The sequence below is a fragment of the Camelina sativa genome, chromosome 7, assembly GCF_030686135.1.
Source record: "Camelina sativa cultivar CO46 ecotype springtype chromosome 7, ASM3068613v1".
Classification (NCBI taxonomy): Eukaryota; Viridiplantae; Streptophyta; class Magnoliopsida; order Brassicales; family Brassicaceae; genus Camelina; species Camelina sativa.
This window is the reverse complement of record NC_141886.1, coordinates 34,430,880-34,458,453: the sequence shown is the minus strand read 5'-3', so window position 1 is coordinate 34,458,453 and position 27,574 is coordinate 34,430,880. Positions and strand designations below refer to the sequence as shown.

General features: G+C 37.9%; 8 protein-coding genes and 1 pseudogene across 11 annotated transcripts; 4 read left to right on the top strand and 5 right to left on the bottom strand.

Moving 5' to 3' along the window:
* Positions 1-692: 692 nt before the first annotated feature.
* Positions 693-4,651, bottom strand: LOC104704065 (uncharacterized). The gene is made up of 3 exons (XM_010420186.3): positions 4,317-4,651; positions 2,737-2,941; positions 693-2,606 (listed from the first exon to the last, which is right to left on the bottom strand). Exons 2-3 carry the CDS (start codon positions 2,831-2,833, stop codon positions 970-972), a joined length of 1,734 nt encoding a protein of 577 aa, XP_010418488.2. The 5' UTR covers positions 2,834-2,941; positions 4,317-4,651; the 3' UTR covers positions 693-969.
* Positions 4,652-4,731: 80 nt separating this feature from the next.
* Positions 4,732-7,629, bottom strand: LOC147942020 (uncharacterized). Its single transcript, XM_087457686.1, has 4 exons — positions 7,490-7,629; positions 6,988-7,064; positions 5,817-6,870; positions 4,732-5,719 (listed from the first exon to the last, which is right to left on the bottom strand). The coding sequence occupies exons 2-4, from the start codon at positions 7,004-7,006 to the stop codon at positions 4,933-4,935; spliced, it is 1,860 nt and encodes a 619-aa protein (XP_087313812.1). The 5' UTR covers positions 7,007-7,064; positions 7,490-7,629; the 3' UTR covers positions 4,732-4,932.
* Positions 7,630-7,632: 3 nt separating this feature from the next.
* On the bottom strand, positions 7,633-9,740 carry LOC147942019 (putative pentatricopeptide repeat-containing protein At1g64310). 2 transcript variants are annotated; one of them, XM_087457688.1, is made up of 2 exons: positions 9,373-9,740; positions 7,633-9,276 (listed from the first exon to the last, which is right to left on the bottom strand). In XM_087457688.1, exons 1-2 carry the CDS (start codon positions 9,562-9,564, stop codon positions 7,906-7,908), a joined length of 1,563 nt encoding a protein of 520 aa, XP_087313814.1. In that variant the 5' UTR covers positions 9,565-9,740; the 3' UTR covers positions 7,633-7,905. The 2 variants fall into 2 exon arrangements, with proteins under 2 accessions (XP_087313814.1, XP_087313813.1); XM_087457687.1 differs by having other exon boundaries at positions 7,633-9,590.
* Positions 9,650-12,715, bottom strand: LOC109125518 (uncharacterized). The gene is made up of 4 exons (XM_087457684.1): positions 12,492-12,715; positions 12,263-12,384; positions 10,154-12,157; positions 9,650-10,069 (listed from the first exon to the last, which is right to left on the bottom strand). The coding sequence occupies exons 3-4, from the start codon at positions 12,099-12,101 to the stop codon at positions 9,876-9,878; spliced, it is 2,142 nt and encodes a 713-aa protein (XP_087313810.1). The 5' UTR covers positions 12,102-12,157; positions 12,263-12,384; positions 12,492-12,715; the 3' UTR covers positions 9,650-9,875.
* A 328-nt stretch (positions 12,716-13,043) lies between these two features.
* LOC147942018 (uncharacterized) lies at positions 13,044-14,699 on the top strand. The gene is made up of 2 exons (XM_087458719.1): positions 13,044-14,297; positions 14,397-14,699. Exons 1-2 carry the CDS (start codon positions 13,044-13,046, stop codon positions 14,697-14,699), a joined length of 1,557 nt encoding a protein of 518 aa, XP_087314845.1.
* Positions 14,700-16,554: 1,855 nt separating this feature from the next.
* Positions 16,555-17,642, top strand: LOC104704062 (F-box protein At3g49450-like; annotated as a pseudogene).
* A 689-nt stretch (positions 17,643-18,331) lies between these two features.
* On the top strand, positions 18,332-19,444 carry LOC147942017 (uncharacterized). The gene has a single exon (XM_087458718.1). The coding sequence runs from the start codon at positions 18,335-18,337 to the stop codon at positions 19,442-19,444; it is 1,110 nt and encodes a 369-aa protein (XP_087314844.1). The 5' UTR covers positions 18,332-18,334.
* Positions 19,445-20,212: 768 nt separating this feature from the next.
* On the top strand, positions 20,213-23,360 carry LOC104704061 (regulatory protein NPR1). 2 transcript variants are annotated; one of them, XM_010420181.3, is made up of 4 exons: positions 20,213-21,840; positions 21,956-22,159; positions 22,267-22,546; positions 23,004-23,360. In XM_010420181.3, exons 1-4 carry the CDS (start codon positions 20,538-20,540, stop codon positions 23,026-23,028), a joined length of 1,812 nt encoding a protein of 603 aa, XP_010418483.2. In that variant the 5' UTR covers positions 20,213-20,537; the 3' UTR covers positions 23,029-23,360. The 2 variants fall into 2 exon arrangements, with proteins under 2 accessions (XP_010418483.2, XP_087313809.1); XM_087457683.1 differs by lacking the exon at positions 23,004-23,360 and having other exon boundaries at positions 22,267-22,805.
* LOC104704058 (uncharacterized) lies at positions 23,289-26,423 on the bottom strand. Of its 2 annotated transcripts, XM_087457682.1 has the most exons (3): positions 26,066-26,423; positions 23,666-25,884; positions 23,289-23,587 (listed from the first exon to the last, which is right to left on the bottom strand). In XM_087457682.1, the coding sequence occupies exons 2-3, from the start codon at positions 25,860-25,862 to the stop codon at positions 23,457-23,459; spliced, it is 2,328 nt and encodes a 775-aa protein (XP_087313808.1). In that variant the 5' UTR covers positions 25,863-25,884; positions 26,066-26,423; the 3' UTR covers positions 23,289-23,456. The 2 variants fall into 2 exon arrangements, with proteins under 2 accessions (XP_087313808.1, XP_019082765.2); XM_019227220.2 differs by having other exon boundaries at positions 23,289-25,884.
* Between the last annotated feature and the right edge of the window lie 1,151 nt (positions 26,424-27,574).

Sequence of the window (27,574 nt, the reverse complement as noted above, 5' to 3'; positions counted from 1 at the left end):
ATTTAATTTCTTCTACTCAGCTCTTTAACTGTTGCCTGTTCGGGTTTACAAATGTTTCCTAGATCCTCTAATGTAGAACTTCTTTCCACAACATTTCTACAAGTACTACAAAATGTTTCCGAATCAGGTATAAAACACTTATCTCGATGGAACCGTCGTTCGCGTATCTATAAATAGTGATTTTTTTCCCAATATTAATTTGAAGAAGTGCATGTGACACCTTGGCGAAAACTCGACGAATCTTCTTTAGATCATTGGTGACTCGCAAGTAGTTGTTGTTATTCCCTCGTTGAAAGACCAATTTTCTCAGTCTCGAGAGTTTTCCCAAGAAATGCTTCAATTGTTTCAGCTCTTCACAAGTTCCTTCATACTCTGAAAATCTCAAGCACCTTCACTTTACATGGATGTCCATAAATGCTTAGCTTTGATGGAGAAAGATATCGAAAACAAGACCATGAGGACGTTGACATTGCAAGTGAAGTTTAAACTATTTTTTTTTTTTTTTTGGTGGGATGTGAAGTTTAAACTATTGTATAGCTAATGTTGTTTTTGTTTTCCATAAAAAGAAAAAATAGAAAAAATTAGTAAGATTTTTGGGTAATTTATTTGTAAAAATATACACCTTTACTTTTCGGTGCATAATGGTGTTTATTATGTCCAATTTTTTTTTCTAAAATCCCATAAAACAAAAATCCTACTCAACTGTTGTTTTTTCCTTTCTTTTTTTTAAAATAAGAGAAACATTACGACAAATGAGTCTCTATACAAACCTCACCACCCATCCAAATCCATCTTTATGGTCTTACAACTACAAAACAATCTTCACACGTCACTCCAGCAAAACAATTTCGACTTAGAAAACACAAACAAATTATAGAAAAACAAACACAAATCAGCAAAACAAAAAAGAGTAAAATAAACACAGCTAAGCTCTAACTTACAGTTTTGAGAAGAGAACAACAACTCACTTTAAGCTCGTTGTGGCCGTCTTTGTCCTCTTGCCGCAACCATTTTGGACAAAACTTCCTCAAGATACTCACAACGGTCTCTATGGTGTTCAATCCATACGCATAACTGTCTTATCGCTTCTCTCTTCTCTTCTCCTAATCCCAACAATGTCTCCTTCAACTTCTCCTTCTCTCTTTCCTCTTCTCTTACTTGACCTTCAAGCTTCTTCTCCACCTCTTCCTTCTCCTTCTTCATCTCTTCTTTCTTCTCTTTCATCTCTACCACACACTTCTTCGCCGTCAAAAGCATCTTCGTCGCATTAACCACGGTTTCCTCATAGCTTTTGTGCTTCTCCTCAAGTTTTTCAGACAGGGATTGGAACCGGTTTAGTATTGTTGAATCCACTCTCTCTGATATCTCTTTGATCATACCTCGATATGTTTCATGTGTCATTGCGATCTTCTCCTCGAGCAATGCTTGTTCCTCTAAATGCTTAGCTTCTATTCTCTTCAACTCTCCTTCTTTCTCAGTTAACACTTGTTCAGTTACTCTCAGTTTCTGGTTAGACAAATGGAGTTTAACCTCGATGTTACTCATCTTCTCCATCAAGCTCTCTAACTCGTCTCCTTTCATCTCTACGTCATTACGTAGACTCTCTACCGTATCTTCGAGATCAACAATCGCAGATTCCCTCGATGCAACATCTTTACTGGTTTCTTGCATTCTCCTCTCTGTCTCTTCCATCTTTGACATGTACTCTTCCAACATCTCTCGGGCTTGGTTGTAGTCATCTGTTAGCTTCTTGATTGTTGCCTCTCGTTCCTCGAACAAACCGTTGATCTGTTTATGTTCTTGGCTCAGCGTATTGTACGCAGCTTCTTGCTCTAACAACGCTTTCTGCACATCGTTAATCTGATTCAGTAACGCTGGCTTCTCTTGCTTCTCTCTCTCAAGTTCTGCTTCGGTTTCGTTCTTTTGCGCTTCTAGACGGTTATTTTCTTCTAGTGTATTCTCGTGATCTTTGGCCTTGTTTTCCATCTCATCTTTTAGATTTCTGATTTGATTCACATACTCAGAAACTTCGTGAGACTTCTTCTCAAGCTCTGCTTCCATTCCCTCTCTCTCTTTCTTAACATCTTCTAGCTTCTGATTCAGATCAGATTCCGTCTCATCAGCAACTTCCAGTTTCTGATTTAGTTCTTTGTTTTCACTCGCCAACTTCTCAGCTTCAAGTCTCAAATTCCCACAGATCTCTTCTGATTCCTTTAACTTGTTCAAAATCTCTTGGTGCTCTGATTCTACGGCTTCTTTTTCTTCATCGGTAGTTGCTAACTTCCTTTTCAGATGAGCAATTTCAAGATTTGCATCTTCGATCTGTTTCTTAACCAACTCAATGTCATTCTCAGCCCGCCCGTTTCTCTTACTCTTCATATCTGAATCCGAGTCAGAGCTCGAAGAAGAAGAGCTGTCGTTCTCTCCTTTACCATGAACTTTTTTCCTGATCTCACCAGTTAAATCATCGTATTGGCGATACAAAGAATCATACTCTTTGTAGAATTCCTTCACCAACTCGGCAACCACTAGTCTTTTGGATTCATCTTCCTCAATATCCCCACTCTCAACAATTCCCAAGATTTTCTTCACTTTCTCATCTATTTCTGCATTGTTGATCAAACGTATTGTCTTCATTTTTAAACAATCTCCAAAAACCAAAAGACCAACGGATTTTGACATAATCTCAATGAATACGAAAAATGTAAACTGACACAAGTGAGCAAAGAAACTTACCAGTCTTTGTTCCTTTGAGCAATTCACCATTGTCAGGATGAAGATGAGGCTCAAAGAAAGATTTCAAGGAGTCCCTAATAATACTATGCTTTCTCATTTCTTCTTCAGTCTCTTCAATCAATCAAAAAGGCACTTCAAAAAGTTTCGAGATTTGGAACTAACAAGTCATCTCCGGGAACTCCATCAAAGCATCACGATCTTTGCTCTGCACAGTTTCACAGACAAGACATGTGAGAAGAAGAAACTCTTAACTTGTTCAAGAATATTAGCAAATATAAAACTGAAAACTATATACCAATCATTATCAAGTGTTTAGTAAAAAATAAAACTAAAATTAGTAAACTAATAATTTGGGGCTGACTTTTAAAGTTGGATGGTAACAACAATGGAATAAAGAAATGATTCAACTGGAGCCTGACATGACCAAACAGATAGATACTGGAACTACAATAATTTAAAGCTAAGCAAATATTATATGCCATAAAAGGTGAGGACCGTAAACTTCAGATGGATTCATTCTTTCTCTGGTAGTAAAAGTGAAAATATAAATCAAAGTGTGAGGTAATAAAACTAAGAAAGAAACATATCCTAACAAAAAAAAAAAAAACAAAGTAGATACTCTCATCTCATCCAACAAGGCAACAACAATCTCAAAACCTATAGAGATCCATACCAATGTGATACATATTTTGAACTGGTTACAAGATTGCTAAACAATTAGAGAAATGGTCCCAAGAAAAAAATATTGATCGTTTGATTAAAAAGAATGAGATGGTCTCTGTGACGAAGAGAAGAAGCCGTAATAGGCTGGAGAATGGAGTGGAGCCACAAGAGCAACTTTAGGAGTAATGGGAACCAGAAAAGCTAAGCAAGAGAATGATAAAAAAGACAGCTATCATTATATATGCCTTTTGTTTCTTTTTATATATGTCTCTCTATTCTATACTGACCAATAATAATAATAGAGCTCTCCAAATTCTCTTTCTTTACTTCCATAGAATGTGCTTAAGTAATAAAATTAGCAAATTGAAACGAATGAGATGCTTAACTAGTATTGAGTATCCCCTTAAAACAAGCAGATCCGAGTCGATTTTGCATGAAAGATTATTATAACCAAAGCCAAGCCCTAACACAAAGATCCAACAATTACAACAACAAAAAAAAAAAAAAAAAAAAAAATGAAAAATCTATAAATCTAGATATGATCGTGATTCAAAATCGTGAAGATCTAGATTAGAGACAATCTTCATGAAATGTCCACTAAAATCATGCAAAAATCGGGAGCAATCAAATGGGAATAGGATAAAAAAAACAATAGTGAAATCTTCATGAAATGTCCAAACTAGATTACTAAATCAAAGCTTCAACTCATATATAGCTAAATCACCAAAACCTCATACATATAGATAGATGAACTAAACCTGATTTAGCTTATGAATTTTACATACAGAACAAAAAAAAAAAAAAAACAAGAAGTACTAATCACTAATTAGTGAGCTAACACTAGGGATCGAAGAGTTAGAAACAAATAGAAACTCAGGTCAAATCATAAAATTGATATCGGAGATTATTATTATTACCTGGAAGAAGAAGAAGAAGGAGCTCCGGTGGTAGCGAATTGAAAACAACAGAAGAAGAAGAAGAAGAAGAAGAAGAAGAAGAAGAAGAAGAGAAGAAGAATAAAAATATCCCAAGAAGAGAGAATCGAACCGACGAAACGAAGACTTAAGAGAGAAAAGTGGTTCAGTTTTTAATTGGCCACCCGAAGAAAACTACGTTCCATTGATGGCGTTTCAATCAATTTCCCAGGATTACCCCTTCCTTTTAGTTTTTATCACCATTTTTTGCCACCGTCTCCTCCGCTTCACAGCTGGGTGCTATCTGTCATTCTTCTCTTTTCTCGTCAAACCGGTCAAACCGAGGTCAATGTATTTTTACGAATTTAACCGTTCTAAAAGACAACAAAAGTTACAAAAATAAGGGGGTACTAAACACTGTTAAATAAATTTTTACTGGTCAAAACAAAAACTAATCCACATGAACAGCATTTTCGTTACTTTACAAATTACAACAACATGATGAAATCGAAATGAATCCACCATCTTACATTTTTTTTTTATACTAGTATTCTGCAAGATGGGTTTGGTGATTATAATAATAACAAACAAATAAACAGTGTTTGAGGTTGTAAAAAGATCAACAACAACCTTTTAAGATTGATGACTTCTTGAGTTGATCGTATCGATCTCTTTGATAATCCACAACGATACACAGTTGTCTTATCGCTTCTCTCTTCTCTTCCCTTAAACTCACCACTTCTACTTCTCTCCCCTTCGCCTTCAACTCTAGCTCTTTCATTTTCGTTTCAATTTTGCTCACAACCTTTGTTAGTTTCAGTTTCTCTGTCCCTTCTTCCGCAAGCTTCTTCTCTAGCTTTGATAGCTTCTCCTTCAACAGATTTTCTTCAGCTTCTCCGTATTCTAGCTTTGCCGTTAGACTCTCTACCTCGCTCTTCTTCTCACTCACCCACTGCTTCGCTGACTCGATCTCTTCCCCTAATCTCCCAACTCTCTTCGTCTGTTCCTCTGCTTCTTCTAGCTTCTTCATCGCCATTTCCGATCTCCTGTACCCTTTTTCCAAAGAATCCTTCATGTTGCTGAAATGGGTTTCGAAAAACATCAGGCTTTCTCTGTTTTCTTGAGCCATTTCTCGTGTTTTTATATACTCGTGTTTGCTCTCCAAGTGTATTTGTTCGGTCACGTGGATCCTCCTGTATAGTATCCTGATATGATCTTCTATCTTCATCCGGAAATCTTCAGCTAATTCCTCCATTTTCTTCTCTAAAGCATTTGGATTCAGCTTCGAATCCCGACTCGAGCCAGATGACCAGCGTTTCGACAGCTTCTGATCATCACATAACTTGTCAATAGTGTCTTTTTGTTCTGTGACAAGTCTCTGTTGATCCTTGACTTTCTCCGATAGCCTGCGTCAGAAACATAAAAGACTTAAAGCCTGAATGAATGAATACTCTGACAAGTCAGATTAATTAGAAAACCAAAAATGTTTATGTTACTGTTTACCTGCGAATAATTTCATCTTGTTCCTTGACCAATTTCTTCTGATCAGAATTTTGAATGTCCAATATCTTGCTCTCATTTCTAATCTTATCAGCATTCTTCGTCTTTATCTCCATGTTCAATGAATCCAGCTCTGCGATTCTTGTATGCAGCTTCTCATTTTCTCCTTTAAGATACTCAATCTCTTCATTCAGTCTGTTCCTCTCCTCCTCTGTTTCTTCTTTCAGACTCTTCAGTTGCATCTCTGTCTCTGTAACTTCTTCAACTTTTTTCTCCAACTTTGCTTCAGATCCATCTTTCTGCCTCCGGGATGATTCAAGCTCACGTTTCATACCATTTACCTGATCCACCAGTCCCTTAACTCGCTCTTCATCCTCTACTCTCTTAACTTCATACTTTTTAGCCAATTCCGCGTTTCTTGCGCGAAGGAAACCAATTTCTTCTTCCAAATTTCTCAACTGGCTCTTCAACTCTTCGATCCTCGATGTTAAACCTAACTCACTGTTCCCAAACTTGTTCACAAGTGTTGATATCTCATCTCCTTTCTCTCTCAAAACCGATTCCAAACCGGAGATCTGAGATCTAAGCCCTTTGTTCTTCTCTCCTAACTGTTTACTTTCACTAGCTTTCATCGCAATCTCTTTTTCTAAACCTCTTTTCTGATCACATTCAGCTTTAGCGTTACCTAGCTCTCGTTCTAGCTCCTTCACACGTGAAGCCAGTTCTCGTTCTCTCTCTTCAGCATCATTCCTCAGTGCTTCAAGCTTGCTTTGTAGCTCAGAAATTTCAATTCCTTCCTCTATAACATTCTCTATTTCCTCTGAAGAGTAATACTCCAAATCTGAACTCGATGAAGCAATACGCGATTTCCCTTTTCTTCTGCCACCACCGCTATTGGGGTCTAAATCTTGTTGAAAATCATCAAATACAGAATAGAGAGACTGACACTGCTCTTGAAGATCGTTAACAATCCCTAGAAGCTCTCTCTTTGAATCCTTTGGAATCTTGTTTTTGGTTTGGATGAACTTTACAAGTTTTGAAACTTTCTTCTCCACCTCTGCAGAGATAACAAGAGAACTAACAAAACCTTACATAAACAATTTCCAAAGACGAAAACTAGTTGTTTCGGTGAGTTAATATCCGTACGTTGAGCATCAATTCAAACAAATCTTACCTGTTTTTGCTCGCTCCATTCTTACGATCCTCGTTCTTGTCTCTGCATTTGAACCATAAGATCAATAAAACGTCCTCCTGCTAACACACAAAATAGCGAGCCATCACAAATGTTTAGTATCATCATACATGTTCAACAACAAACCTCTATCATTATTATACATGACAATAATCGTTTTGATTCATACATAGATGGGAGAAATAACGTATGTATCAAGTTTTTTCCAGTAAAATGGGAATGTACCACTGTCTAATTTACTTTTTCCCCAAGAAAGCTTCACAAATTAGAGAATGATCTTACGCAACGATATATATGGGGATCAAATCAAAATACAGAGACCAAAATTTTCTGAAAAAGTTATTTTCTCTAGACATCAAATCAGAAAACTGTATTCTACGATTTACATTGTTTCTTCGAAATTTACCGCAGTTTCTCAGCGAAAACCACAATTCTTCTTTAAAAAATTGACAGGAAACATGAAAAAAAGGATTGAAAATATTACCAGGTAAAATGAGAGATCGAATTAGTCGTTTCTTTGTCTTCCTGAGAAAGATGGAACCAAACAATAATTTTAATCTAATTCTGATTTTTAAATTAGAAAGATAGAGCAATATTAGAAGTTAGAGTAATATTTAGAAGTTGTGATTAGAAGAAAAAGGATAAATATATAAAATTTAAGAGATGGTTTGCTTTTTATCTCCCTAACCACAACTTTATGTTTTAAGATAGATCCGATCAGACCGGAGTATCCTAAAATTATGTCATACACTTATCTGGTCTTAACCTAATCGAACCATGAATGATAATTCAAAGGGCAACTGCTAATCTTGTCTCAAACGCCACAAAGAGCTTCTCCGCTTCATCTTAATCATCATCAAGAAGAACCCTATCAAGCCATCAACTGTTTTTTCTTCACAGTTAAAACCAACTAATCCCTGGCAATTTCCCTCCAAAGCTTTCTGATATTCCATCTCTAAGCCTTTCTACTTCATCCCATCTCCCATATCTTGCATACACATTAGAAAGCATCACTTTATATACACTTCTTCTCTCTTCCCCATTCTCCAATATCTTCTCTGCTACAACTTCAGCCAACTGCGTGTTCTCATGAACTTCACAACATGACAGTAATGCTCCCAAAATTCCTGAATCAATTGGTTTTCGTAATGACATTACAAACTCAAATGCTTCTTCTAGCTTTCCAGCCATTCCCATCAACTTTACCAGGTAAACATAATGCTCTGTTTGTGGTTCAACACCAAACTCACTCTTCATTCTCTCGAAGATCTCTTGACCTTCGTTTAAAAGTCCCGAATGGCAACAAGTAGAAAGCAGAGCAGCGAAAGTGACCTCATCAGGTTTCAACCCCATCTCAAGCATCTCGGTGAACTTCTCAAACGCAGACGAAGCAAATCCATGCAAGCCAAGACCCAAAATAACAGAATTGAAGGCAACATTGTTTTTCTCTGGAATCCCCGCAAAAAGATTCATCGCAGAATCCAAAACCCCACATTTTGAGTACATGTCTATAAGAGCAGAGCAAACCTTGATATCAAATTCTAGTCCTAGTCGAATAACATAGCTGTGCATTTCTTTTCCATACACTGAATCTGATAACTCAGCACAAGACCCTAATACAATCGCCACAAGAACACAATCTGGCATCTTACCACTCATTCTCATCTCATTAAACAGATGCAAAGCCTCCTTGTGATTCCCACATCTCGAATAACCAGTTATCAAAGAAGAACACGCAACTAAATCAGGCCCAAAGATACTATTATACACACTACAAGCGGAAGCTATGCACCTGCATCTCGAGTACATGTTCACTAAAGCACCACCAACATAGGCATGAGTATCTAGATTGATTTTCAAACAAAATCCATGAACAGACCAAGCAATGAGTAGCGAACTAGGATCAATCAAACAAGTCGTTAGGGCTACCATTGTATAACAATTCGGTACATGTCCTCGATGTTGCATTAAGTTAAACAAATTGACTCCTTTATCCCAAAATCCAGAGCATCCATATCCAGAAATCATAGCATTCCATAAAGCAACATCAGGATCTGGTATCGAAAGGAACAACTTACTTGCTTCAAAAGTAAGGCCAGCTTTTGAATAAGCTTTAACAATTGCACTGCCACAAATTTGATCAAATCCAAGACCAGATACGATTGCAATCCCATGAATACACCTCAGTCCCTCGGTATCGAAACTCTCTGAACAGCCACGAGCTACGCACGCATAGGTGAAGTTATCTGGTCTCGTATCAGAACTCAGCATCTGAGAGAAGAGTGAAAAAGCGGTACTAAATTGATGAGCTTTAGCAAAAGCTCGAATAACAGAGTTCCAAAGGAAAACGCTTCTCTCAGGACATACGTCGAACAGTTTGCGGGCAGAGACAAGATCATCGTTTAACGCATAGAGTCGTACAAGCTGCGTCGCGAAAAACGGGTCACGAGCGAGTTTGGACTTAGTTACAAAGCTATGCAGTTTCTGGGTACTCGATTTCGTTTGAAATTTCTTCGAGAACTCGAAGATAATCAAACGTAATTGCGTCTGCGAGGCCATTAGAGGTGCAATCACGAACGCAAAAGCCAATCTTTAATCGAGCAAAACCTCAAACACAGGAATAAGACTTTAAAGGCGAACAGGGTAAAATAAAGCTCTTGTTTTTTTCAGATAAAAAGGTGTAGACTTGCAGAAGCTACAGAGAAGTATCTAAAGAAAGCAAAATTTACAAATACAAAAAAAAAAAAAAAAAAAAATGGTATTTAAGATGTTACACAAAAAAGGGTTATGTTATGGAACTAACACTGTGTCAAACTTGGTCTCGGTTTTAAGATTCTTGCAAAAAAAACAAGATGTGTGTGTTTGAAAAGCTATGTTAGCTCAGAGTCAGAAGCAGGACCAGTGAGTTGTCTACGTCTTCCATGGATCAAAGGACTCATAGGACTCAAAGGCAATCTAGTATCCTTCCTTGCTTTGCTGCTGCTTCTTCCAAATGGACTTAGCGGTGATGATGCTTTTGTTGCTGATCTTGGTTTTATAGGAGATGATCCTGAAGATCGTAAACCTGCAATCGAAAGATTTAGTTAATTTATTTGGTTTGATCTCATTCATCAGAGAGCTTTACAATGAAATACAATTTTTATCTGACCTGAGATTGAGTTTCTTCTGAGTTTTACGGCGTCACTGCTTTTCTTTAAAGCTGAGGTCTTTTTGATTGGAGCTTCAGAGTAAACTGATCTTGTATCTGAGTATTCAGATATTGCATCTAAGCACAGTGACTTTGCATACGTTGGCATTGTTGGTGGATCTTCAACCACTGAAACACTTTCCGAAACAGATTCACCTGTTTCTGAATTCTCTTCTTTGTTGAAGTTTGGACTCATCTTCTCTTTCTCTGTAACCCTGTATGAGTAGAGCTGGAACGGTATTTGTGTCACGGAACCCGCGTGGGAACCTGACTCCATTGAGAACTTTTTCAAGAATCTTGCTTCCAAGTCCCAGCAATCAACAAGTGGATTTTGGATTTGGAGGTGACCGTGATCCGGATTCACAACTAGGAACTTCTTGATGTACCGGAGGATCCTGCAAATCGAAGAGAAAGTTGGACGCTGATTCGGTTGTGAGTGCCAGCAACGTTTAATCAGACTGACGAGGTACTTTGGCGAAGGGAAAGGGAAGAGAGGTCTCTCTCCCGTTCTAATGTTCTTAGCCATATGATCCCCTTGAAGATGACTATCTTCAAATGGAACTTTACCGGTTATAAGCTCGAAACACACCATTGCAAAGCTATAGACATCAGCTTTATGTGTAAACTTTGATCTCGGAGCTGTACCTTTGAGATCTTGTTCCATCTCTGAGAGAACCTCTGGTGCATACCAGATTATAGGATCAGGTGTGGTTGGTCTAGAAGAAGCCCGAGAAAAAGACTGATTCTTAACTGATGTCAAACCGAACCCTGATATCTTCGCATGGAAATAGCCTTCAGTGTGACTTCTCTCTTTCAAAAAAATGTTCATTGGATTCAAATCTCCATGGAAGATCTCATTTGAATGAAGATACTCCATCCCTCTAGCGATTTGAAGCATTATATCGATCACAACGGGAACAGAGAAGAGATATCTTCTTCTAGGTCCACAATTCTCCTTCATGTAGCTTTTCAAATCTTTGTGCATTAACTCCATAACCAAAGAACATTCTTTCCTTTCTTCGTCATAGAATCCACAAAGGTACTGAAGTATATTCGAGTGGCAAAGCGATAACAGAGAAGAGATCTCTGCATTTAACGGCTCAAGATCCCCAAAAAAATGTCTCAATACGAAACTGTCCCCTAACCATTGAATCTCCTTGTACTGACCACCTAATCTCCGCCTCACTTGGTAATCCTTAGAACCAACGAGTATCGAACTCGGGAAGAGCTTACCGTTAAACTGTTCCAACCCGGTAAGTTTCTTCAACAGATAATCAGCTAAACGCTTCTCCGTCTTGCCAATCTCAAGGCTTTCCGACTTCCTCTTCTCTTGCAATGCTTCCACCAGATTCCACCTATCTTCTCTCCAAGAATGCTCAAAACGGCTGCAAAGATCCCTCGGAACCAAATACTGTTTCCCAAACCTCCACTGGAAAAGCTTTGGATCATTCCACTCTTTATCATACTTTCTTAAAAACACAACTCTCCTCCTCTCCATCTCAGCAGGGTCAAGACCCGAGATCTCACCAGCAATCTCGATAGCTTCGATCACAGCCGGAAAGTAAGATAGCAAGTTGTGTATATGAAACTCAAGACAATCTTTGTTCTGATGAAAGTTGATAACTTTGCCCCACCAATCTTTATTGGACATACAGTTACGAACATACATTTCGCCTTCTTTAAAGACTCGATAGAGCTCTCTCAAAGGCGGTTCAAGGGCTCTCCATTTAGTATGCTTCTCTTCAAGCTTCAAGTTGTGTCTGATCTCTTCAGCAACGGTGTTGAAACCCAAACTGAATATATCTAACAACAAACAGCATTGTCTCTGGTTGATTAAGATATCGTCTTGTAATACCATAAGCGCGTTTAAGCTTCCTAGAACCTCTCCGATTTGCCTGAATTGCTCCATCACATCACAGGGGGGCTTGTCAAAGATTTCAAATCTTCTCTAAAAAAAAGTTTGATCTGGTAAAACAAAAAAAAAAAAATCTAAGCTTTTGAGAAAACTATTTCCAATTCCCTTAAAACATTTATTACAGATATGATCCCATGGTGGAGGAAGAAAAAAACCTGAAATGAAGATCCTTTTTTGTTTTGGTTATCAAGGATCGATGAATTGTTGTCGTTGGATATGTGAAATCATATGGTTGAGTAATGGAATCAAACCAAAACATCAACAATCTTCTCCAACCCTGACCACCAAATCTCAAAATTAGGGTTCAATTCGAGGAGAAAAAAATTAAGAAATCAACCGCTAAAAAGGTCAAAACTTTTTTTTTTGTTTTAACTCGATCTTTACCTGTAGAAGAACTTGGAATCAGAAAAAAAATGAAAACTTTGTTTGCTTCTAAATTTTTACCCAAAGTTTTTTTCTTCGCTGTCGTCTCTCTGTAACGATTTTGCAGAGAGAAAAGCTGAATAATATTTTTTTTTCGTTGTTCAAACTTCAAAGTGTTTTTTTTTTTTTTTTTCCTTGTCCGCATTACGTGGGAGCGGGGGAGCCCATTTATGAAGTGTTCCCGCGAGTTTCGTCTTAATTATTTTTATTAACTAATAATGTGATGTAATTAGAGAGAGTCCCTTTGATTAATTTCTCAAAAACGGTGTGTTTCAGTTTTATACTTTTCCCTTCTAAACGTCGTCGTTTGTGGTTTCATTTTACTTTATTCAATTTTTATCCATTTGACCATTTTCTTTCCCAAGTCTTATCAACAAAAAAAAACAACTAATTAATAAAAAGGGTGATTAGTCTCTATTTGAAGTTTTTTCATGCATTTGAATCTTTGACCTTCCAACCAGAATAAACAGTGAGACAAATAATGTTTGTTTGTGAGAAAAATTTGACAATTGTATGAACGTGCTCTCCCGCAAGCTTGATAAGGCAGCTCAACATAAGGCTTTTGCTTTCCACCCGAACTGCACACAGTTAAAGCTAACTCACTTATGCTTCGCCGATGATCTCATGGTCTTTGTTGCAGGTGATAAGGAATCTGTTGAGGGTGCCCTGCGAGTGTTTGATGATTTTGCAGTACATTCGGGATTCAAGATCAGCTTGGAAAAATCGAAAATATTTACGGCAGATATTTCTAGTGAGCAGAGGACAGAGATTCTCCAACAATTTCCTTTTGCCTCTGGTTCCTTACCGGTGCGATACCTAGGCCTCCCACTCCTTCCCAAACGAATGTCATCGGCTGACTATCTCCCTCTTATGGAGAAAATACGGATGAAGATTAGTTCATGGACAGCGAGAACCCTCTCCTTTGATGGACGACTTCAACTCATCCACTCGGTTATATATGGTCTTATCAATTTTTGGATCTCTGCTTTCAGACTCCCAAAAGCATGTCTTCGAGAAATTGAGCAGCTTTGCTCGGCTTTCTTGTGGTCTGGTCCATCGTTGAATGCAAAGAAAACTAAGGTTACATGGTCAGAGGTATGTCTCCCCAAGTCTGAGGGGGGTTTGGGACTACGGTCACTCACTGAGGCTAACACTGTAAGCGTTCTGAAGTTGATCTGGCGAATTCTATCTACCAAGACCTCGCTATGGGTTAACTGGGTTCACCACCACCTCATTCGCAGTGGATCTTTCTGGTCAGAGAAACAAAACATTGTGGCTGGTTCTTGGATATGGAAGAAGTTTCTGAAGTATCGGGATCTAGCAAAACAGTTTCACTGCGTAGAAGTACACAACGACGAGTCCACTTCGTTTTGGTTCGACAACTGGAGCTCTTTGGGCCGTCTGTATGAGGCAGTGGGGGACTGTGGCTGCATGACTTTGGGAATACCAATCTCAAGTACGGTAGCTGAAGCAATGGAGATGACTCGACGAAGGAGAACACGTAACAGCTTCCTCTGTTTGATAGAAGACGAAATCCATAAGAAACAACTGGCTCGTGTTCATGATCGACAGGATATTTCTTTGTGGAAATGCAAAAGTAATACATATCACAAGAAGTTCGTGTCAAAGGACACATGGTTCCACATCCATAGTGTGCACCCAATTATGGCAGAAGCTAGAGTGATCTGGTTCCCTCAAGCAACTCCACGGTATGCGTTCCTCATATGGCTGATGGTGAAAAACAGACTCGCAACAGAAGAAAGGATGGCAACATGGAACACCACTGCAAATACATGATGCATTTTCTGCAATAATCCAACGGAGACAAGAGCGCATTTGTTCTTCGACTGTCCATACTCGCGGCAGGTTTGGGAGTCGCTGGTTATCCGACTTCTTCAGCACAAGTACACCACGGACTGGACGCAAGTGATACACCTACTCACAGGAAACGATTTGGACAAGACTCACTGGTTTTTGCTCAACTACACTTTTCAACATGTTATCCACTCCATTTGGAGGGAGAGAAATGACAGACGCCATGGAGAACCACCATCACCGGTGGAAAAGCTGGTGAAGTTGATTGATAAAAATGTCCACAATAGACTAAGCACAATGTCTGATGTCGATGGCACATTCATTCAGGCTTGGTTTGCAACAAGATTTCACTAAATTGTCAGGGTTGTTTTTTTTAAGCAAAACAGGATCTAAACAAAGTTTTGTATCACTGATGTAAAACTTGACTATTTTAATTTGGAAAAAAAAATTGTAAGAATCAAAGTTAAAGATAAATCTTCATTTTTGTACATTCCATATATATACAGGTTTAAGGCAGTTATATTCGTTGGCAGATATATATATGACGAGACAAAACAAAACAAGTTATGACTATTGAATTTGAAATCACTAGTTCGTATTCGTACATAAGTCATTAATATTTATCTTTTTTATCCTCTTTGTTCAAGTTGAAGATAGAAACTTTGAAGATAAAAGAACATGTTCCGTCTCTCACATTGTTTGCACTGCACATATCTCACAGCTCACTTAAAGCCGTGGATGATCATAACTTATGGTCATGCAACTGTTCCATTAATTCTTAGAATAAATTACATCAAAATTTAAAGGTACTATTATACTAACTAATAAGGGTACTAAATACTAAGAGAAAGATAATGATATCCTACTATATTAATTTGGAAGTACAAATATAAAAATAATATCATAAAGTGTAAAAAATTACATCGCCATGTCATTGATATTAAGACAAATATTTACTTTTTCAGTAAGGGTAAAAATATAATTTTAATATTAGACTAATAAAATCTTTTAAATAATTAATAATTTATAAAAAAAATATTTTCTCTTTCAAATTAATTATGGAAGAAAATTATTAATTATTTTTAAAAATTTGTAAACCAATAAGAACTTTTAAAAGTAAGATTTTGTATCTAAGAATCCAAATTATTATTTTAATAACTATATTTGAAAGATTTTATTAAGATTTTAATTATGATTCTCCTATCATCTTTCTTTTATTTTATTTACAAATTGTTTTGAATTATCTTATAATATATATGATAAATAAATATGTAGTTTTTTTCTGGATATGTTGTGATTTGAATTTTTAAAAACAAAAATATATTACTCAATCTATGAAGAAAAAGATGTGTGTTTTAATGTTCCGTATTTGGTAAAACTAAATTTATGTGGTTGATAAATTACTAAATTTTATTACTCACAATTTGAATATAATTATTACTACTTAAATATTCCACAAAATGATGATGCAAATACAACAAACAAACAATACAAAATGATAATATAAATCAAACACATTCAAATACTTTAATATTCTAAAACAATTAGTATTTAAAAAGATATATGTAGATTTACAAAACAATTTTCTTTTTTTTTTGTCAACACAAAACAATTGTTAATATTGAAAGTAAATAATGTCTCAAACAAAATAACTTGTTAAAACAAATAGAATAATAATTTTTATTATTAGATTATAATTTTGGAGAAAATATTTAACCTCTAAAGTTTTTTTTAACATTTTATACATTTAATAAGGGGCAAATAAAATAAGTTTTACTAAAAATGACAATGAAAAATAAAAATGACAATTAAATTAAAACAAAAAATTAAGTCTAGAGCAATCACTATTTGAAAATGGAAGGAGTATAATATTTTGAGGATGAGGAGTAGTTAATATATAAGAAAAAAAAAATTCCAAAAATTGGTTAACAAAAAAAAAATGTTATCTAGCAATTAAAGTAATGTAAATTTGGTTAAAAGTCAAAAGAGAAACTTTGGGCTGAAGGTTACTATAGTGAATGATTTGATCTTTGGTTATTTTGTTTGTTTTGGGACTAGAGAAGAAAAAGGCAATATAGGTACTTTCCTTAAACAGAAAAGGATAAATTAAACACTATATAACGCTCTTCTCTACCGATCCTGATTTTTATATATCTCATTGAGTGATCGATCGTGGTCAGCTTTTTTCTTTTGTTTGTTGGACAGGATCATGAGTTCTCTGGTGATGAATCAAGACATGACCCAAGAGGTTCTTTCTTATCTTCTGGCTACAGATTTGGGAAAATTCAGGCTCCTGAATAAAGAATGCAACAAGAGAAGCTACGAGTCATGGTTTCTCGATCTCAATCTCCACAGAACCAATTCAGTTTCCGGATACTTCCTACAATCACAATACTACGAACAAGGATACAAACTTCGAACCAGTTTTATCCCTGAGAGGAGTGATTTACAAAACAACGGAGTCTCCATCGATTTCCTGCCACCGGGAAACAACGTCAAGATCAAAGCTTGTGATGCAAGTCATGGGATATTGCTCTGTGTTAATGACAGAGGAGTAGTACCGGAGTACATAGTCTGAAAACCAACCACAAAACAGTATCAGATCATACCGCGTCCAGAAGTGCGAAGTTGTGATAAGTTAATGGGTATAGCTGTAATCGGGTTGGACCCTTTCCGGTATAAAATAGTTAGGCTTTCGAAGACGTACGTTACGAATCGGAATCTAAGAACTTTTGCGTGCGAAGTTTTCGATTCCGGTTCGTTTGCGTGGAAGAGATTAAAAAACTTGCGTCTACCAAGAACAGACGGTTTAATTCTTTCAAACCCGGTACAAGCTTCTGGATTCTTGCATTGGAGATCGCGGAACGACAATGTGATCCGGTTCTGTCTCAAGACCGAGGCTTGGTCTTTCTTGCATACTCCCAACTTCGGTGTTTTCCCAGAACTGGTCAAATACGAAGGGAAGCTAGGTGTTATTCGTGTGTGGACAAACAAAGATCAAGAACATGTTCACGGGTTATGGGTTTTAAAGAGCAGTTTTGGAAAGTCGTGGATAAAAGTGAGAGATATTAAAAGCATTGGGGTGAGCGATAACATTCTCTGGACTCCGAGCAACGACGTCGTAACGCTTTGGAGCTGGGATCGTGTTTGCTTCTACAACATAAACACAAAGAGATTGAATATAGTGCATCCAAACACGGCATTTGCCTATTACGTTTGTTTCCCGTTTTGTTCTGATTACGAGAGGGTTGATCTGGACCAACGCGAAGAAGACACTGGCTGACAAATGCAAACTAGTCTAGAGACTCAAGACTCAATAAGCACAACTTGGGGTATAAATAATCTTCTTTTTGTTGTCAACAAACAATCAAAAATAATTTTGTAAGCGATTTGTGTTTCTTAAAAAGTGTGTGCGTAACACCAAACAAGTCTTTTAAGAAAAACTTTCAATAAAAAAAAATGTTCGATATATATGACTTTCATGTTTTTATAATGTAATTTATTATATGTTCAGTATAGTTTTAACTTTTAATTTAGTTTATATCATTGGTTCATTCTTTTAAATAAATATATATAGGAAAATGAGACAACTACGTATTTTATATATTGGATACATGATTCAGACTCTACAGTGAAGTGAACATTACCGATTTTTCATTTTCCAGTAATATTGAATACATATATCTTCCAATTGTGGTAATTAATTTGTGATATGCAAATAAAAATTGGATAATATTCTTAAAATATTCAAAAACAAAAAGACAAATTGGCGCGGGGGGTTTCTTTCTCATTGTTGGTTTACGTTTAGAAAATATATCACAAAAATGGAAAGCACGGTATTACCAAAATCATGAAACAAAATGAAAATTGGGTTACATAAAATCATCCTATATAATATAGCTATTTGTTGTCGTAAGTAGCCACAGATCAAAAACAACAAATCTTCATCTTTTATTTCACTACATACATTCTCACAAATGTCTTTTGAGATGAACCAAGACATGTTCATCGAGGTTCTTTCTCGTTCTCGCTATTCGGTGGTCGAAAAAGTCAGACTCCTAAACAAAGAGTGTAACAAAAGAACCTCCGCTTCTTGGTTTCTCAAACTCAATCTCCAAAGAACCAACTCCATTTCCGGTTACTTCCTCCAGTACTCGAGAGGACTAACTATACACACCACTTTTGCCGAAACTTTCGGAAACAAATCTGGTGGGACTCATGAAGTCTCGCTCGATTTTCTACCGCAGGGAAGAGCAAGGATTCAAGCTTGTGATGCAAGTCATGGGATCTTGCTTTGTGTTAATGATCGTCCGGTTAGAGGAGGACAACCGGAGTACATCATCTGCAAACCAACGACTAAACAACACCTGATCTTACCGAACCCAAAAACCCGGCATTTCACCATATCCCTCGGTTTAATGGTTATTGAGTCTAACCCTTTCCGGTATAAGATCCTCAGGCTCTCAGACTTACCTTACGCGGAGAGGAGGAGGAACAACATCAATACCAGTTTCGTCTGTGAAGTTTTCGATTCGGATTCGTATGCATGGAAGAGACTGAAGAATTTGGAACTACCGGCAGATGACATGTTGAGTTATTGGAACTCTAAACCGACATCTTCTTACGGGTTTTTGCATTGGTTAACCCGCAAAAATGTGTTTCGGTTTTGTTTCAAAACCGAAACATGGTCATATTGCCCGGTTCCTGAGAGTATAAGGAGCGGTAACTCTCTAGACTTGACAAGCTACGAAGGAAAGCTTGGGATCATTACTTCGATAAAGAAGGAAGGAGTGGATTATGATGAGATATGGGTTTTGGAGAGCATTTTTGGGACTTGTTGGGTAAACGTGAAAGAGATTGTTAAAGATGTATGGCTCAAAACCGTGGGGTTCTTAACCAGCGACGTCGTGACACTCGGTGACATGGATCGTATATGCTTATACGACATGAATAGCGGGAGTTCTCAGGATTTACAAATAAGGTCTCCAAAATTCTCCCCTTGCTTTATTTCGACCATTTTCTATTTTCCTCTCTATTCTGATTTCGAGAGAGTTGATATGAACGGGAAATTCAACGGCTCTGATTCTGATTCTGAATAGAACAAGTCACAAACAATGTGAGAGGCATGAAATTAAATTGAGAAAGTCAAGTCAACGTACGACTTACGCTTTTGTTATTCGTTATTGTTATATTGTTTTCACTTTAATTATTATTTTGCTTTACTTTCATGTTTTTGAATCTTATCATCGTGTAACGAATCTTTGGTTCACTTTAATGGAACAAATCTTCATATCCGAAGCATAGACAAGTGTAGTTCATCGTCGCTTAGGACATCTCAAGTTTAAGTGTTTTTAACAACCAATTTTTAGGTTATATATTTTTGTTTTTTTGTTTTTTTTTGTACATAAGTAAAATTAAGTGATATAATTTAGTATGAGATATCTTGAAACGTTAGACAGTTTATAAATGAAATGAATATATTCATTTAAGTTTACTAATAAACTAAAAACTGAAAAATGATCCTAAGGTTGAACTTAAAAAAAAAAAAAACACTTCAAGATTTAACTATCATAAAAAGAAGTTACGTACTGTACAAGTGATTTTATAATTTCCTTTTCCATTGCTTTAATTAATTTAAGAAAATAAAAACTGAAAGCTAACTAAATTTGACTGAATTGGTTGGTCCATATCAGTAAACCGGCCTTGGAAATAATCAATATGTAAGTAATATAAATGTAAAGATGTAATTTGTTTCTTGAAAATGAATCAAAGATTTCATCTCCAAATCCAGTTTGGTTCGATCGCTGAACCGGATTGAATTTCACATACAACTGTACAAATATAGCAACACACGATATAGCCGAACCGGTTTAGTTTTACTGTTTAAATTAATTTCCCAATATTAGACAATTCCTTTCCTGGAAACTTACCGGTACTGGTGAAACCGTTCGAGGATGCTTCTTTCTTCCTCTTCTTCATCTCTCTCTCACCACCACCACCACTCTCATCCTCATTGACTTGACTTTGTCTCTTTGGCTCTCTAGCTTCTACTCTCTCTCTGCTACGTCAATGGTTTTTTTTTTCTATCTTTGCTCTTCGATCTTAACCAAATCGTGTCTTCTTCTTCTTTGATTTGGAAGGAGATCTATTTCTTGATTAATTTGTTAAATTTCAAGAACCTGTTTTGAGTTGATGGATACCATTCTTGATGGCTTCGCCGATTCGTATGAAATCACGAGCAGTACTAGTTTCTTCGCCGCCGCACCTGCACCCACCGAGTCCTCTATCGTTTATCCCGCCGCCGAACTTCTCACCGGACCTGATGTCTCTGCTCTGCGATTGCTCTCCAACAGCCTCGAATCCGTGTTTGACTCTCCCGAAGATTTCTACAGCGACGCTAAGCTTCTTCTCTCTGACGGCCGGGAAGTTTCTTTCCACCGGTGCGTTGTCTCAGCGAGAAGCCCTTTCTTCAAGAACGCTTTAGCCGCAGCCGCCAAGAAGGAGAATGATTCCAACGCAGCCATCGTGAAGCTCGACCTTAAGGAGATTGCTAAGGATTACGAAGTCGGCTTCGATTCGGTTGTGACAGTTCTTGCTTATGTTTACAGCAGCAGAGTGAGGCCACCTCCAAAGGGAGTTTCTGAATGCGCTGACCACAGTTGCTGCCACGTGGCTTGCCGGCCTGCCGTTGATTTCAGGTTGGAGGTTCTCTACTTGGCTTTCATCTTCAAGATCCCTGAACTAGTTACTCTGTATCAGAGGCATTTGCTGGACGTTGTGGACAAAGTTGTTATAGAGGACGCATTGGTTATACTCAAGCTTGCGAGTATATGTGGTAAAACATGCACGAAGCTGTTGGATAGATGCAAAGAGATCATTGTCAAGTCTGATGTCGATATAGTTAGTCTTGACAAGTCTTTGCCTGAAGAGATTGTCAAACAAATAACTGACAACCGTAAAGAGCTCGGTTACGAGGTGCCTCAACTAGAGAAACATGTCTGGAATATACACAAGGCACTTGACTCGGATGATGTCGCGTTAGTCGAGATGCTTTTGAAAGAAGGCCACACCAGCTTAGATGATGCCTGTGCTCTTCATTTCGCTGTTGCTTATTGCGATGTCAAGACCGCAACTGATCTCCTAGACCTTAAAATTGCTGATGTCAACCATAGGAATCCGAGGGGATACACGGTGCTTCATGTCGCTGCGATGAGGAAGGAGCCGCAACTGATACTATCTCTACTGGAGAAAGGTGCAAGTGCATCAGAGACTACTTTGGAAGGTAGAACTGCTCTCTTGATCGCTAAACGAGCAACTATGGCGGTTGAGTATAATAATGTTCCGGAGCGTTACAAGCATTCTCTCAAAGGCCGACTTTGCATAGAAATATTAGAGCAAGGTGACAAACGTGAACCAATTCCTGGAGATGTTCCTCCCTCTCTTGTTGTGGCTGCCGATGAACTCAAGACGAGGCTGCTCGATCTTGAAAATAGAGGTATCTCTCAATTCTTATATCTTTCTTTTCATTATTTACTTTCTTATGTCTCATGTGTTTAAATCAAATTTCGTGTGAAAACTAATGATAACTATACTTTGTGTCCTATTTTTAGTTGCACTTGCTCAACTTCTCTTTCCAACGGAAGCACAAGTTGCAATGGATATCGCACAAGTGAAGGGAACATGTGAGTTCATAGGGACTAGCCTCGAGCCTGACGGCCTCACAGGTACAAAGAGGACATCACCGGACGTAAAGATAGTACCTTTCAAAATCTTAGAAGAGCACCAAAGTAGACTAAAAGCACTTTCTAAAACCGGTATAGATTCTCACCAACTTCATCTACTCCTTATCACAAATACTCAATGATTTTTAAACATGGCTGTGTCAGTTGCTGTCTGATCTTGTTTTGTTTCCTATCATCAGTGGAACTTGGGAAACGCTTCCTCCCACGCTGTTCGGCAGTGCTCGACCAAATAATTATGGACTGTGAGGACTTGACTCAACTGGCTTGGGGAGAAGAAGAAACTCCCGAGAACCGACTACAAAAGAGGCAAAGGTTCATGGAAAAACAAGAGTCAGTGAACAAGGCCTTCAGTGAGGATAATTTGGATATTGTAAACTCGTCCCTTACAGCTTCGTCTTCTTCCACATCGAAATCAACCGTTGGGAAGAGGTCTAATCGTAAACTCTCTCATCGGCGTCGGTAAGACTCTTGGGGGTAATTTTTGTTGGACCATATAGTTCTGTTATCATTATGATTGTTACTGTTAATGTCTGTCGTTGGCGTCATATAGTATTGTTCTTCATTTTGCATCCTGTGTATTCTAGCTGCAGGTGTGTTTTCAAACAAATGTTGTAACTTATCCTCACTGTCGTTGGACCATATAGTTCTGTTATCAACCATGATGGTGTTACAGAATTGCTTGAATCAAAGTGTGAAATAATGAAAAATTATTCATCTATTGGGTATCTTCCACCAAGAACCAAAAGAATATTCAAGTTGCCTTGTTTAAGGTCAACAAGAATCCAGAATCTTGGAAAAATATGTTCCCTAAACTTCTGGAACATTCATGTTAACTCATTTTATATGCATGTTCTTTATTTTTAGTTGTGTTTATTATCAGTGCATCTTTTAACCTTATCTAACTGGAACTACACAGCAAGTTAGCTTCAGGGCTGATATAAGAGAACACTGAGTGGGCCGGTAAGGAGCGTCCTCCTAGAAGCAGCCTAACACTCGGAGGCTGGGACTGCTTCACTGTAGTTTTTATCTGATGCCTAATAGTCAGCTCCATTGCAGCCAACATTTGTGAATGACACAAGTTACAGATCCCTTTGCAACATTTCTGGGTGCAGAGAGGTCGAGAAAGGAACACAGTACCGTGAAAGAACAACGGTCCACTCTGCTTTTGTCAATGGAGGAGATCCCGGAAACATATATATCGTTTTAATGAATATTTGTTTCATAATAAATTGAATCTCAAGATTTTCTGAATCATACAATCATCTTGCTTAAATCTGTTTCATATACAATACTACAATATACAAACACGGATCGGTTTTAGTCCTCCTTCCCAAACGTCACAAAGATGCACAATAGAAACGGTAAGCGATTAGCTCTTCTTCTTCTGAATAGTGCGAGGACTAGTTGGAGGCGGTGGCAGAGACATGACTGGTGGGAACAATGTCGGAATTCCTGAAGCTTCCGGCCAAGCTGATACATCCGGAACAGGAGCAAAAGTACCTGTGTAAGTTTTGAATAATCGTTCAAGAGTGTAACAGTCGTCTACATACTGCAAAGGGTTGATTTTGAGCTTCTTACAGACTGCTAGAGCGTGTAGACACGGAAACTTCTTCGATTGAAACTTTCCACACGTGCAGGTGCATTCGCTCAGTAGAACGATCCATCCATCCTTATGTAACGGCTCTGTGACCTTAAATGCACCTTTCTGTAAAGGCATTACAACGTAAGTAACAGTACCTGTCCTAAACTCATCAAGCTTGTCCATGACAAGTTTAGTGTACACATCACCGCAGTTAACTCTACCACTGCTATCACAAAGTCCCGTGTGAAAAACTAATCTCATCTCATCAAACAGAAGCAGTGCGTTCGCTGTCACAGACAGACCAAGAGAGTCAAAGTTTTCACAAATTGCAAACAAGTCTTCTGTTTCTACCGTCATGACACCGTATCTCCTACCACCGTCATGAGCCAGAGCCCACTGATCTTGAGGGAATTGGTCTAACCATTTGCGAGCTTCTGAGTTCTTCTTTTCAATTTCCTTCATGTAGGAATCAAATTCTTCCTTCTGACTTGTAGATCCAGCTTGCTTCACAAGATCGTCCAGGTTGTAGTCTCGAAAAATATCATGGAATTGTAAGCAAAACCGATCCAGACAGAACCTGTGATAAGCCCACGGTTCTTGCCACAGTGACCCTGGTTCGTTAATAACAGCAACTATGCCCGGGTGGGGACTGGAGATGAGGCAAAGGCCTTTCCTTTGTGTTACCTTCTCTCGGATTCCAGCGAGAAACCAACGCCAAGTATCAGTGCATACTTCTTTGGTAAGCGCAAATGCAAGCGGGAAAAAGCAATCATCAGCGTCGAGTCCTGAGGCAATCATCAACTTCATAGGATACGTACCATTCAAGTCTTTGGAATCCACTATGATCAGAGGTCTACAGTGTCGAAACCCTTCAATGGACTGTGGAAACGCCCAAAACACGCCACTGAAGGATGCAAATTCAGGATTAGGAAAAAGTTCGTATTGCCAGTCAACAAGTAGCCCATTAGATGAGTGAAACGCAGCCATTAATTTGGGTAATACTCTGAAACTCTGATCCCAGTCTCCAAATACCTTTTTGATTACTTCCTGTTTTGCTGCCCGCAGCTCTGAAGTTTTAAGCATGTCGCCAAATTTGTCAAACCACCAATTTTTCAACTCTGCAATTGTTAGTGTGGGTTGTACCCTGATCAGACTTTCAATCTCTTCTACTGCAAATTCCAAGTTGAAACTCTCTGGCTTAATATAACAGCAAGTATGTGGACCACTACACTTTGTTATCTCAACAAGTCCATGTTCTTCTATTCTAGCTGCACCAAGAGACCAATTGCATTTCCATCTGATGCATTTGAACATATACTCATCCTTCTTAATCTCTTTTACTACACACTTTTGCTGCCCTCTAATGGAACACCAGTCCACCACCTTCTTCAGCTCATCCCTATCTTTAAAACACAATCCCACACGCAATTCATGATCATCGACCCACAAACTGGACAATGACAACGGTTTTGAAGCACTCGAATCGACGACACCTAAGCATGGATTTGTCGATGGCTCTAAGCCTGGCACATTCAAATCATTGTGTGCATTGTCAATACTCGCTGTCAAATTAACCACATCATCTGAACCCGAGTTTTTATCCGTCATGTCTCCGTCTCCACCTCCATGAGTGCTACCGTTTCCAAAGTCAGAATTCTCCTCATCTTCAATCCACCCGTTGCTGTTATCCAGTCCCTGAACCTCTATCCCATTATACCCCTCTACTTTAACAGATGGAAGTGAAACATAACCAGTGGCTTCAGGGAGTTGTTGGATCCTCTGTCTTTTCGAGGAACTAGCGGGATTATCCAGTAGAGATGAACAAGCAGCATCATCAGATGTGGATCTCACTTCCAAATACAACTTCACAATTTTAATAGAAGGATGATTGGTTGGAACATCAAGCATAGAATCCAAACTAGAGTCGTTCACCACAGGAAGAAGAAGATACGTAAACAGATCCGGTGAAGCAGCTACAGGGTACCTACCGAAGATTTTGAACTCTGATTTCTGCTTATCTAATCCAAAAATTGGATAAAGCCCATTCAACAATGTAGTTAACGCAGTCTTTCGCCTAACTTTGATCTTCTTAGGAGTGGATCCTTCAAAGAATACGCCATCAGGAGCATACTTGATAGAACCATTCCAGTAACACCACACCATAACCTTTTCTCTCAAGGTTTCCATGGCCATGAATGAGCACAACACAACAATCCTGTATTGAATTTTTATGGTAAAGATGTAAACTTTTATTTTGGCCGAAATAGAAAACTCCATATCTAAAGATAAAAAGGCTAAAGCTTTATGGTGACAGAAGCAGATAAAACCCATTTAAAAACCTAAACCCTAAACAGTGATGATACTCGAAAACTAAGGCTTGTAAAAGATCTACATACCTGAGATTCGGAGAATTACAAATTGTGAGTCGCAGAGAAGTTTGGAATTTCGCCGCCTCTCGCTAATGATTTCTCCGCTGATGTTGTCGCCACTTGTCACCGGTGAATATGACTACTACTAGTACAGTACAGTAGTACTAATGTGCCAGAGAAGAGAACTCATGAAGTCAGTCATACTTACAGTCGGTCTGTGTCACAGCTTTTCGAAAAGACCAAAAAATACAGAAATAAAAAGTGGTATTGGGCCAAAATAAGAAAGCCCGTTAATGTTTGAGTCCGTTCTAAAACTAGCAAAACTCGAGATCGTAATGAAGCTTGGTTCTCATGAACAAACCGGATTAATTTTCATGTTCAAAACAAAGCAGCAACATATATCTATCATGTCTCAATTATATTATTAAACGGCACTCCGGAAGCTTCCGGCCAAGCTGAAACTTTCGGAACAGGATAAAATGCAGTACGATGTCAGGGAAAAAAACAAATACAATTGGGCCGAAAGAAGAAAAGCCCGTTAGTGATTGAGTCCGTCCTAAAACTAGCCACCCCAATCCCATTCCCGCCTAAAATCAGGATTGTCTCTTTTGATTTTAGTTGCTCCTTCTCATGGCCTGACTGGTTCAAACGCTGTCATTGCGGTTGCGGTTACGGGAGATTGCGGAAGCAGGCGATTGCGGTTTCAAGCGTTATTAAGCGTTTTGAACGACTGGTTTAGCGGTTTAAAATTGGTACGTTTGCGGGAGGTTTACGACTGGTTGACCAGCGGGTGCAATAGCGGTTGGAACATAATAAATCTGATATCTAATATATAAATGTTTAAAAACACCAAAATTTTATTAATCTTGATTTATAATTAAAATTTATTAAAATAATAATTATTCATAAAAAAAGTTCATATTGAAATACTTATTCCTTTATGCATTTGGCTTTTCACCAAAAATTTAAGCAAGTAATTTGATAAATGACAAAACATATACTTTAGATCGTAGATCTTTTCTCTTTTCTCTTAGATCGTGGGTCAGTAGTTGCATCGGTAGGAATGGTCAAGTGAGAGTTGAGAAGAGTCACTGGTGATTAGTTTTAATATTTTCACAAATAATCTTACTTTCTTAAATTTCTAATGAAATATTATTTTTATTTAGATTTTTTTAACTTATGTGTGATGTGCCATTAAATTTACATCAAGTTCTCCGGTTTATTGTTAATTGGAATATTATTTTCTTCTAATTGTTTATTTTATAATCTCTGCAATCGTATCTGTACTTCATTTTCTCCCATCCTTAATGAGTAAAATGGTTAGATAGAAAATATAACAAAAAAAAATTTCATTATCATTGATGTCTTTTAAGTTTTTTACAAAAAAAAAAAAAAAAAAAAAAAAATTCCAACCGCAATCGCCCGCAAACGCAAACGCTTGCGGGAAGCAGCTTTTGGAATTCAGTGGTTTGGATCGGTTAGGAACGATTAGCAGCGATTGGGAACGGTTTGTGTGATTGGTTCCAATCGCTAGCA

Bases quoted from the DNA above. Each gene is read 5' to 3' on its own strand.
- LOC109125518 (XM_087457684.1), bottom strand. From the start codon at position 12,101: ATGGAGCAATTCAGGCAAATCGGAGAGGTTCTAGGAAGCTTAAACGCG. The intron at 10,070-10,153 runs GTCAGATAAAAA...TTTCGATTGCAG, and splicing joins CAGAAGAAACTCAATCTCAG to GTTTACGATCTTCAGGATCA.
- LOC104704058 (XM_019227220.2), bottom strand. From the start codon at position 25,862: ATGGCCATGGAAACCTTGAGAGAAAAGGTTATGGTGTGGTGTTACTGG.
- LOC147942019 (XM_087457687.1), bottom strand. From the start codon at position 9,564: ATGGCCTCGCAGACGCAATTACGTTTGATTATCTTCGAGTTCTCGAAG.
- LOC104704065 (XM_010420186.3), bottom strand. From the start codon at position 2,833: ATGAGAAAGCATAGTATTATTAGGGACTCCTTGAAATCTTTCTTTGAG. The intron at 2,607-2,736 runs GTAAGTTTCTTT...TCAACAATGCAG, and splicing joins GCTCAAAGGAACAAAGACTG to AAATAGATGAGAAAGTGAAG.
- LOC147942020 (XM_087457686.1), bottom strand. The intron at 5,720-5,816 runs GTAAACAGTAAC...TTTCTGACGCAG, and splicing joins CAAGATGAAATTATTCGCAG to GCTATCGGAGAAAGTCAAGG.
- LOC147942017 (XM_087458718.1), top strand. From the start codon at position 18,335: ATGAACCAAGACATGTTCATCGAGGTTCTTTCTCGTTCTCGCTATTCG.
- LOC147942018 (XM_087458719.1), top strand. From the start codon at position 13,044: ATGAACGTGCTCTCCCGCAAGCTTGATAAGGCAGCTCAACATAAGGCT. The intron at 14,298-14,396 runs GCAACATGGAAC...TACTCGCGGCAG, and splicing joins TCGCAACAGAAGAAAGGATG to GTTTGGGAGTCGCTGGTTAT.
- LOC104704061 (XM_010420181.3), top strand. From the start codon at position 20,538: ATGGATACCATTCTTGATGGCTTCGCCGATTCGTATGAAATCACGAGC. The intron at 21,841-21,955 runs GTATCTCTCAAT...TCCTATTTTTAG, and splicing joins GCTCGATCTTGAAAATAGAG to TTGCACTTGCTCAACTTCTC. The intron at 22,547-23,003 runs GTAAGACTCTTG...GGAACTACACAG, and splicing joins AAACTCTCTCATCGGCGTCG to CAAGTTAGCTTCAGGGCTGA.